The sequence below is a fragment of the Hippoglossus stenolepis genome, chromosome 14 (assembly GCF_022539355.2).
Source record: "Hippoglossus stenolepis isolate QCI-W04-F060 chromosome 14, HSTE1.2, whole genome shotgun sequence".
NCBI lineage: Eukaryota > Metazoa > Chordata > Actinopteri > Pleuronectiformes > Pleuronectidae > Hippoglossus > Hippoglossus stenolepis.
This window is the reverse complement of record NC_061496.1, coordinates 15082130-15094373: the sequence shown is the minus strand read 5'-3', so window position 1 is coordinate 15094373 and position 12244 is coordinate 15082130. Positions and strand designations below refer to the sequence as shown.

The window sequence follows — 12244 nt, the reverse complement described above, 5'->3', positions numbered from 1 at the left end:
ACAGACAGACAGATAGATAGATAGATAGATAGATAGATAGATAGATAGATAGATAGAGACAATGCACTACAACATCGCAGGCTCTCTCATCAGATGGTGAATATTAGAATAGTAGCTCGTCAGCAGCCTCCCAAAACAATAAAACAGCAGTCGACAGACAGCTTAGCCCATCAGCACACTGTTAAATTACAGCCATCAGCACCCCTCCCCCAATCCAGATCTAAACTCTCATCTCTAGCACCAGGAGAACAATCTGCAGAGTAATTAGCCTCCACCAACAGACATTTACAGAGAGAAGGAGGACGTTTGGCTTGATTAAATTATTAAACCACACAAACAAAAAACAAAAGCAGCATCAATGAGGCACTGCGGCTCTCCTTCAAAGCTCCTCGCTGTTCCCTAAATACAGAATACAGAGAATGTGTTCTCCCAAGCCACTAGTTGGCATAATTAGCTAAATGTGTGCATTTGTGTGTGTATGTGTGTGTGTGTCTTTGCTGTGATTGGAACCATTCCTCCAACTGCTATCTAAAATAACCAAGTGGTTAACGACAACATGATGCCACCCTGCCCCCCCACCCCCACCAACAACATACACACACATCACACATGTCAACACACATACACATTAAACAATACTCTAATTACAACATTTATAACTCCCCCTTGCCTCCTGCTTCTCTCCAACCCCCAACCCACAAATCTGTGAATCTGGAATTGAATTTAGCCCAAGTTGAGGGCTTCGCTGGCATGAAAAGACTATTTGATTAGAACGGCAGTTGTTTCATTTGTGGTGCAGCAGATTGCAGAGCCTCTCTATCCGGTGTGCAATCTGTATTCATTACTCTGTGTAAAAGGATGATCCATGTCCTGACACCAGGCTCATCATTTCATGCAGATGCACAGCAGCTCCACAAGGCCCTTGCTAAGCCACCATGGCTCCTCCTGAAACCTCAGCAATTATCCTTCACTTTTTTCACCTTTTCACTACTTACTTACTTTCACCTGCCTGGCTTCATTTCCATGACAGTGTGGGTCGTATTGTTTTCACCTTGTGCGTTTGTGTGTGTGTGTATCTTCCCCTCTCTCTTTCTCTGTGTTTGTGAGTGTTAATGGGAAAAAGTGTTCCAGGAGACACCTACAGAGGCAGGAACTTTGGCAGTTGACTGGCCAAATATTTTTTCCATGATAGTGTAAATATTGTGCAAGATATAGACACAGTGCTGTAGTTTAGATCAAAACAAAGGTGCAGATCCAACATGGTTTGACCCATGAGTACTAATGTAAAACAGTTGGCCCAGAAAAAGGACACACAGCTCTGTTTTTACACAGGAGATTTTTCCTAAATTGTATTTGCTTCTTATTCACTTGCACTTGGTGGTGATAGCACACTGTGCACTGCAGATGCAGGAAGGAGAGTTATTGCCTATCATGAAATGTGCACAATGTGCACAATTTTGGAAAAACTTTACTTACCATAAAACAAGCAAAAAAACGATTGACATGATAGAGATTTCTGATGCTCTGTTTCCATAAGTAAAGTGGTACCATGCAAAAAAAAAATAAAAGCCTCGCAGACTGCTCTTTGTACTCAGCGTCTTCATTCAGACCACTTTGGCAGCATCTCACTCCGCCATACTGCCGGGATATGAATGGATGGCCCACTGATGAGTGTCCTTATGAGCAGATATACCAACTTAACAACACATGTTAAATATACACAAAAATCAAATGCTAACTCAATTAAGTGCTGTTAATTTTGCCGTAAGATGTTATTATGACCATATGACATATTATGCTGTGAGATATTATCATGACAAATCAAGGGGAAATTGAAAAATAAAAAAATGTATGTACATGGAATATGAGATAAAAGCGTTGTATGAGTTCCTGCTGTTCGAATAAAGACCATCCAAATAAAAGTCTCTGCTTTATTTTTAAAAATGCCCTTAAGGTCTGTGGCTCCTTTTTAAAGCAAATCAGGCTAAAAATAAGGCAATGAATTCAGATAAGGAACCTTGTGTCAGCAGAGATAACCTAGGGAAAACTAATTTTGCTATCAGGGAGACAATTTTAAAATGAATTCTGTGCTGTTGTCATATCCTTTTGTCCATGTCATTATGAGGTGATCTGGGGAGCATCAGCTGTGACAATGAGGGAGGATTCCTTAGTTTGCCTTAACAGAACAGGGTCAATTACGATACCCTCTGCTCTCTGGCACAACTGTCTGATGTCTCGTATGTCTTTCAGAAGCCACACATATCTTTCGGCAACTTCCCTCAGGGGTTTGAAAGTAGGTTCCCTAAACTTTCTGGGTCTATGTGGCATGTTAGAAGTAAAATAATCCCTTTGGCGGAGTCACACGGAAGCCACTGTCTCTTCTTTTGAGAGGGGGAGCTTAAAAAAACAAACTTCCAAAGAAGAGGAAAACCACAAACACATGATATATGCCTATCTGCCTTGTACCATATGCTGCAGAGGCAGAATAGAAAGAAAAAGGCAATGGAAATGAATAAAAATGACATGGCCAGCCTGTGTGTGGCGTTTTCTTTTAGACAGACAGGATAAGAAGACAAGCAGAACTGTTGACAAGCATGAAAGCTAGTTTGTGTGTGTGAGTTTTGGAACATGTATCTTGTGTATGAGCCCTTGTCGTGCATGTTTTCACAGCAAGGGAAGACCTGATAAAAATGCATATGGATGAGTCTAATTCTAGAGCGGCGCATCCAGCAAGCCGTCCCATGGGTAGACCAAATTAGGTGCCACAAATAACCATCACCAACCACCTGTCTGGAACGCATGCTCATGGCCGCGCCCCGCCAGCAATGATTAGCCCATGTTCATCCAGCGATGCTCGCTAGAGACCTGCCTGTCCTCCTCCCCCTATGTCACTGCTGAAGGACATTACGACACAGACCTGATGGTACAGGGATACAAGGAGCACCGACGGGAGAGAGGACGAGAAAGGCATCGACATTGAAGATTGGAGCGGTGGAGAGGTTTGCGTTAATCCACGATGACGTAGCCAAGACAGGCTGTCTAAACCAGAAGACTGTCCAGAGCTAATGAAGCAGCAAACTCGCATAGGAGCATCTAATATACAGGCTGACATTGATATTACACACTGCAACCAGCAACTGACTTCCCATAACTGCTGCCAACGTTTTCTATTTAGGGATGGGAGGGAAAAGTATTGCTTACGAGATCAACTCCTCCTCTTCCTCCTCCAATATACTCAGTTACTGCTTCCGTCTCTTCCGTACAAAAAAAAGAAATGTATTGTGCACCACATCTATTACCCTGATCCTCCCCGCTGTCATTCTCCTTTTCACGATTCTTTGTCTCCGCTGTCGTACAAGACATCAGAATATTAATGGTGTATCTTTCTAACTGATAAGAAAACACAGTTAGATAATTACACCTTTTAGAGGATGTTTGCAGGCATTTTAAACCCAATTAGTCATTATGATATGTGATATTTGACTCTTGTAATATGGTACTCATTTATAGACCTGGCTGCAACCCACAATACATTGTTTATCAGATTCTATGAAAAGACAGTAGCTGTATAAAAGTAGAACCAGATGATTAGTGTCATTAAGACATGATCCATAACGGCTCTGTGATAGTTTTAACATCCTGTTTAATATTTAACTTAATGTGCCATCCACCTCATCTCTCTACGACAAATTGCATAACATCACTGATGATGAATTTAAAAAGGTGAGCATTGTCTGAAAGAGTGAATTGACGATGGCTCTTTCGGGAATCGAGTTAACACATGGCCTATTCTGCTGCAGTTTGTTCTCTTTCCTGATTATGGAGAATAACCACCCTGTACTGTGCTTGCTCTGGACAAGCGAGGGTTACAAATCACCCCTGTAGTAGTTGGAAGAGTTGAAGGCACTCTGCGCAAGGTTTTACTGCCTGTCTTCTATGAATGGCTCCCTGAAGGCCTCTACGATAATAGCTCACAGCCGTGCCCTTCACGGAGCCTGACATCGAGCACATCCCTACAGCAGAATGGAATGGCATATCAACTTACCCAATGGGGTATCATATCAACCCATCCACTGGTTTCTGCTCATAACGTACGCAGAAGATGAAATGAAATAGTGGCAGCTGGAACTTACATGTCCATTTGCAATTCACTCAGTTTGGACATAGGACACATTTTAAAACTTTTTTAAAGGTCCCATGATACTGAGCTCTTGAATTATTAATGAAAGTGAATGAGATTTTTCGACAGTCCGGGCCCTCTGCTCTAAAGTACATGGCGTAGCACAAAATGCAGGTTTGCACATGAATGCTGACTAAGTGGCCAAACATCGACAAGTTTGTAGATTTCAGGTTTACCCCCATCTTTGTACGACAACAAAAACAAGTGGGCAACATAACAAATTTATGTCTCCAAAGAGCAACGCTAGTAGCAACATCTATGAAAAATGTACTCATGAATACAACTGAAACTTATGGTCAAATACCTGTATACATACATACATCAGAACTCTATAAAGAAATAACTCATGTTCATCTCTGCTGTTACAGTATTATCCCTCTCCTTCTATTCCATTCCTTTTTTCTAGTTTCATCCTGTTAGCAGTGGTTTACTGTACTGATAAATGAAGTTAAAATTACTGATAGAAATGAAGACAACATAACCAGTCTTTGAAATCTTTGCATTACTTAAATGCACTGTATGTATTCAGGTATAAGCTCTACAATCAATTAAACCATTTATGCTAATGAGGCGATAAACCAGAGGCCTTCAGGGGTCCAATTTGCAAACGTTTGAGGCCTGTGTGGATCTTGGTTTTCCTTTCAGTGCCCATGTTAGTAGGGGAGAGTGGCCACACAGCACGTGCCTCACAGCTTTTCAGCATTTCACAGATTTTTCAAGTGTGCTACACATAAGAGTGACACTTTTCCCTAGTTTCGACGTCCAAAGTAAAGATCAGATGTCGTCTGATGTTCTCTCTCAATCTCTCTCTCTCTCTCGCACTCAAAGTCAAACTCAATGTAGCAGCGTTGCAACAGACAACTGGTGACAAGGAACCGTGCAAGTCATAGAAATTCCGCAAGGTAGCGGTCTTGCACACATTTGAAGAATTTGGAAAGTATAGCACTAGCTACACTGCATTTTAAGGATAATGTAAGCGAGGCTGTGTGATGTTATCTGTGTACCCAACAATTTGTTTGGTCCACATGGACTTGACCTCAATACTCAAGGCCAAGGATATCTGCAGCTCTGGGAGACTGTGCCAAGCCACAGTGATGTATTTAGCTAAATGCTAAAGTCAACATGATAACACATTTACCATATTCACCATTGACGTCTAGCATGTTATCAGGCAAATTTAGCTAGCCTGTGTGCTAACATTAAAAACTAAGTATGGCTCAGGCAGACAGGAATGTGGTTTCTGTTCAAGTAGTTGGTAAAGACCTTTGAACTGGAAACAGAAATGGTCTGGTGCAAAAAAAAACAAAACACAGCAAACCTGAAATAGTGTCACATGGTCCTGGTCATTGCAGCCAACGAAACCAGAATTGGGCTTTTGAGGTAAGTGAGTGTGTCAAAAAAAAAGAAATATACAAAACAGAGACATTCATCCATCCAGCCATCCATCATAACCAGTTCTACGGTGAAGCCAATTTCCACAAAGCTGCTAAGCTGATTGAGGCAGACCAAATCTGTTTCACCAGCTTACATTCCTTCAAAATGGCCATCTCACTTCCAATATCACGGGCTTTTACTGTTCCCCATTCCCCTGGCTCAGGCTGAGAGTTAGCAAGGCTTAGCTGGATGAAACACTCCAACAGCCCAGTTCTTCCCTGGAACCCACTGATATCGCTGTAGCACAGCCTCTCCCCACATAGCTACACTTAGTTGGTTTATTTACTCATGCTATTATTCTTTGTTTAATTTCTCTGTTTACATTTTTTTTGTCATATCAGAACAATAATACAACCATAATATATAAACTCAAGATTTATGTGGATTCTGACGGTTATGGGCACAAAGACACAATCTAATCACAGGGTCTGTATACACACACACACACACACACACACACACACGCACACACGTTGGCAAAATGCACAGGCAGCACTTAACCACAACACCTTTTACTGGAGTAGATTAAATTCACACAAGGTCTCTTTGAAGAAGGAAATTGGACTGATAAGAAACAGAAGCTTGTGAGCTGTCCTATGGAGAGAGTGCATGGAAGTGTGCGATGGAAATGGGTTTTCACTGGTTTTTGTCACCTGTGGGCTGGCTCTCGCAAGTGGCACTGTACATAGTTTGTTCATATACCTGATATTTATCATTCTTTTGTCGTTTACAGTGTTGTATTCCACTCCCCAGTCACTTTCTCCCCCGTCTCTCTCCCTCACACTTTCTCTGTCATTTTGCCACAACAGCAAATATCCTGTTGGCCCGAGCTGCAGGCTGTTGGTGCTGGTCTATCTGGCTCTGGGATCGATCCGGCTCCAAGCCGAGGCCTCCCATTCATCTCAGAGCCATAAAATGTGATTAGTGCTGACTACAGCACTGCAGGGAGATGGGCTGATAGGCCTGATAGCCTCAGATAGACTGGGCTGGACACTCTACAGGAAGACAGCAGTAACAGCATGCTGTGAATTCATCTTTCTTCATTTTCTCTATGGATCGCTATTTGTTTTTGTTATCACTCTCATCTTTGTCAATCTCTTCCCTCCGTCTTTCTACCTCTCTCCCTCTGTATTTATATTTGTCTCCATCTGCATTTTATCTCTCATTTTTTGTTTGCTTCATATCTAAGCCTGACAAGCTTGTATGCACAGAAATTAGAAAGCAAACATAAACAAACTTGAAACCCATTGATTTCACTTGTACCTTCCTTTCATTCTGCAAAGATATATTTAAATGGTAGCACCACCCTCCATCCCCCCGAAGCCGCACTCACTGTACCCACATGCAGTGTATCTCTGTGGCACGTGACTGCCTCTCTCAACCAATCACAGAGCTCAGAGCTTGCTAGTGGCAGAATCAAGCTTGGAGACTGTGACAAGAAGTGAGGTAGAAAATAGAGGACAGCCTCAGTTCTCAGCCAATCTAATCAGTTGATAGTGTTTATATATGATCTCTCAATGTCGTACCCGGATGTTTGAGGACACAAAAGAGGAGAAAGAAAATGTTTTTAACATCTCACATGGCTTGTGGATAAGGTGACACAAAGGTTAGTTGTGGCTAGTTAAAGCAATCTGTGAGTACCAGTTATGATTGCTGACATAATGACAGCGTATCACACATAAATGTAACTTAAAAAACATAGTATTTTTGAAATTCAACAGCATAGTGGATCCAAGACCTAAATTATCACGTTATTGGTACTATTGCAGTATTGTTACTATGTGCTGAAAATGTTCAAAACCTAAGTTAAAAAAAAATAAAGCACCATATAATATCAAAACAATTTAACTTCTGACTTTGTCTGCTTAGTCAACTGAAATAAATCTTAAAGCTCTAACACCGCCTGCCCTTCCACCATGTCTTTACAACACACGAGGCACGTTGTCTTTGAGACTTCCTAACTTTGGTTGATGCTGGACAGGATCAACCATATCACCATGGTGATTACAGTCATTAAAGATTGAAACACTACAGCTAACAGTTGAGAATTTTACCGCACAGTATTCTGTGAAACCGATAAACCACGTCATCCCCACTAACCTCCTAATATTAAGAGGGAAACACAGGAATCACACCAGGAGATGGTTCTGCAACTTTCTCCTGCTAAAGAGATGAAAATCAACCATGACTTTTATAAAAAAAAGACTATATTTGTCCTCTTATAAAGGCAGCAGAACTGTTGACCTGCAGTACTGTACTTAGCCAACAGAAGGTCAATATTATTCACCTATATTTATAACTTAATCAATTTTGATTCAACAACATATTATCTTTAAGGATGTAAGACCTTAAAAAATATATTTACTTATTTTCAGGATTTTTATAAAAATCCATGTTGATAAAGTACTGTCTTATTAATAATATAAATAATATTGTTGGTATGTTATATTTACTTACTTTACTAATATTTATTAATTTGTAAACAGAACCCTCTACATCAGTTAGATCTCACCAGCTGGAGTAGGCTGGGGCTTTGGAGTTCATTCACTTTGTCAGAACTGATAGAAGAAAACACCAAACTTGATAGTTTTCCTCTTATTGCTGCCTCAAACCAGAGTCTTTGTGTGTTATAGAATGGAATTGGGAGCAGAGCCCTTGTCTATGATTAATGGTAGCACTATATAGGACCACAGCATTCTGACCTGTGTCTCACGGACATTCTCCACTGTGAAGTTGAACCAGACTCTGAAGCGCGGGTTGCAGGTGTCAGGCCGGATGAAGAGGTCAAACTCGAATTCACTGATGTAGTCAACACGGCCGAGGTTTCCTGCAAAGGCAGCAAGACAACTTACATTAGTATTACAAAGAGCTGAGCATTCCTCAACACAAATTCATTATCAGTATTTTCTCAAGGTTTTCAGTCAGTGGATTCAAAACATTACAAACAGGCGGCAATTAAAACAGTGTGATAACACAACATGACCTTACTTCAAATTGAGGATCTGCTTCCTAAGGCAGATGTGTTAAATCAATATGTCACAGTCAGCTGTCTAGTAATGGTGCATCGCCTCCTGTTTTATCCGTGTTTGTAGCTGCACATGTTTCTACATTGGTAAGTCTCTCAAACCAAAACAACACACAGAGATTGTGTGAGGAGGTATAAGGAGCAGAACGACCAACAGACAGGGCTGTTCCAGCCATCCATAACTGTTTTCCCCGCTTCCAATTCTCAAAGCTGTCTATAAGATGACTGGCTAGTAGATTATTACATGACAAGCATTCTAAATATAGGCTTTGTCTGTACCTTCTGATTCATATATGGACACATATGTGATTGAGATTTTTGTGGCGCATGTGCAAATTAATGATTGTCAGAGTCAAAGCAACGAGATGGAGGAGAGTGAGATAAGATATGATGTCGACACTGACATTTTAAAAGCTGAACTGAGATGCTGTATAAGACCAGCAGCTGTTCAAGAGTTAAAGTCACTGGAAAACAGGGCAGACCAATAGGCTCAAAGTCCCTCACAACTCTACATCAGGGTACTGTTGACCACCTGGTGCCAGGTAGTGACATAGCAGCAGCACGAACACACACACACACACACACACACACACACACACACACACACACACACACACACACACACACACACACACACACACACACACACACACACACACACACACACACACACACACACACACACACACACACACACAAACACAGCTGATTATAGACAGATGGGCTAACTACCACACTGTCAAAGTAGATCCCTCTCCTTCTGCCATCGGACAGAGCTAATCCACTACTCAGCTTGTAACACACGCGCACACACACACACACACACACACACACACACACACACACACACACACTTTGCTCCACTGAAGCTATCCACAGAGGTGCAATCATTAGTTTATGGAGGACTGCAGCAAACAGTATTTGGATTTTGAATTTCATATTTAAAGTGGTATATTCATTTGAAACACAGCATTCAATATCAATGCACAATCAGTGAGAAGGAAATTGCAACCTAAAAATGTTATAGATGGATTTTTTATAAACAAAATTACTTAGCTGATACAGTACTCAAATACGGGATGAAAAGATATATTTGATAACTATCAGAACAATATATGCGTATCATTCCTACCAATAAAAATGTTCAAAATTACATGATGAATTGTATATGTTATATTAGACCTATTGAGGCAACCGCATGACAAGAATATGATTTTCAAACAATATATTTTATGAGAAGTATGATCTTCATTTAGCCATGACAACAGTGTAGCTTGACACATGGGCTCTCCATGATTTTACAAAGACAATGAAGATAAATGATAATACCGAGTTATCATCCAGCTCTTGTTTGTCTATCACAGTGGCTGACTAGTTAAGAAGCAGGCAGCCATGCGTGGACTAGCTCTTTTGGCAGACTGGCAATGGAATTCTGAACCATTTACAGCAGATAAAGGCGAGAGCAGGCGGAGGGCTGAACCAGACCCAGCTGCAGCTCGCAAGCACTGACAAAGAGAGGAGATTGACAGCAGAGCAGCACCTGTTCCAGACAGATGTGTCATCAAAACAATCATCTCTCATACCAACATCACAGCTATTCACAGAGCTGACACTGCCAAATGCAGCCTATTAGACCAAGTTCATAAAAGCCTTCAAAGGTCAGCAGTCCTATCAGTCTTCGTAATGTTTTTCAATAATGGAAGCAAGGTCACTTTTTGAGGGTCAATACTTTTTTGAAGATTTAAAGTGAGTAAATGCTTTTAAACCATTATCAGAAATCAATACATTAACTCGTGGATCTCCATCACCCTCACAACACAATAAAAACTTCCCTATACAGTTAAATTGAAATAAATGTAAAACTATACTCATCAGAGTACTCCCTCCCTTCCAGATCTGGCAGCTTGAACTGCTGTCAGAAATAAATATAATTCACTCTTTTTTTTATAAATTGTATCACAAATGACTAACAAACAATAACCTGTACTGAAGAACAACCTAAATTAACAAACGGCTCCGTACCATCATGCTACTAAATTCAGGGCAAACTCCGACAGTGGAGATAAAGTTATAGACCAAACTAATATCTGTCAGCTCCTGCTTGTGAATACTGTAGCATGGGGGGGCAACAGACAGCAGCCATGGGCGGCTGGGTTATTGAGCCCGATGCTGGAAGGCCTGACGTGAGAATGGCTGCAGCCTCAAGGTTAGAATTACATGTTCAGTCCATGGAGCAGCAGGGATATGACACACCATTGATTCCCGTTTTAATTTTATGGTGGCTAGCTCCAGATTCAAACGTTTTGGTAGGCCGGTGGCTTGACCCTTTTTAATCAATCTTGTATCATTTAGTATTTAACTAACGCAAACATCTAACTGATTTTTCGGAAGCAACCCCTGAAAGCTTCAGAGATAAACTAGACAAAGCAAAAAGAAGGTTTATTGAGTATGATGTGGAAAAGCGATTCGCAGTAGACCGCATTTGTCAAGAATTATCTTAAGAGACAGAGACTGTATTAGTGTAAGTGAAGTTAATGAACTACAGACTGAGAGAAGACGAGAAAGAAGAAAAAAGACAAAATATCTAGTCCTTGACATCTCTTGCATAATTCCTCTTGAGTATCATCTTTCTCCGTAGTCTTCTTCAGTGGTGTCTTGGCAGGTTATGTTGAATATCAATCTTTGACCTTGAGGGAAAACTAGTGCAGCGTTTAAGACATTAACAAATTGCTTTTCAATGAACAGCTTAGCCCTGCTGGTGCAGCCCAACAAAACACAATTGCTGGTTCTGAACAAGATTTTACACATGACAGCGTCTCCTTGAGGAAAACCCTGAACAAAACCCTCCGCATCTCTCCTTGTCTGTCTTTCTCTGATTCTTCCTCTGCTTCCGTCTCTCCCACAACCATGAAAACAAATAGGGAAAATAAACTGAAAGAAAAGTGAAAATTAAATAACACTCTTCGGAAAACAAAAATGTCAGAGGAAAATGCTATATAACCTGCATCAATACACAGGGCCATAGGCAAGTAAACTAGGTGCAAACATGAGATGGCCAAGTGGACAGTCAGTCATTCACACATCCCAGTGTGTGTGTGTGTGCGTGTTGTATTGTGTGTGCATGAGAGACGGAAAGAAAGAGCTGGAGAGGGAGCAGAAGAACCTGGCTAATGTAATCCCATTACGGAGGTACAAGAGGGAGCAGTCACAGTGCTCAGCCCACACAAAGGGCCGGCCTGCAGCCTGTAGCTATCCACTGGATGGATGGTTTCTGCCATGCAGATGGATCATCGAACAGCAGCAGCAGGCCTGTCTGCCTTGAGCCTGAGGTGGAACTCACTCACACAGCCAGCCATTAGAATGCTAATAGGCAGTTGTTTCAAAATGAAACAGACTGCGGTTACTGTGCTTTCTACACGGCAGACGTGTGGGGTATTGTCTCCTCAGTCTTGTATATTTTTACACCCAAGTTTGATCCCATAAATTCTCCATAATATGTATGGCATTGGGGTGGGAACATGGTGCAGTGTGCACGCCTCACAGCATGGAGGTTCTTGGTTCCTCTGGCTCCTTCCTCCCGAGGTCCAAAGACATGCTGATTGGGA

The 12244-nt window shown here is 41.4% G+C and overlaps 1 protein-coding gene across 1 annotated transcript in view; it reads right to left on the bottom strand.

The window, feature by feature from the left end:
• The window catches only part of agbl4 (AGBL carboxypeptidase 4), a 268469-nt gene that overhangs the window by 239415 nt on the left and 16810 nt on the right, over positions 1-12244 (bottom strand). Inside the window, exon 3 of the mRNA XM_035176609.2 lies at positions 8317-8441. Coding sequence (XP_035032500.1) covers positions 8317-8441 — 125 coding nt within the window. The remainder of the gene's footprint in view (positions 1-8316; positions 8442-12244) is intronic.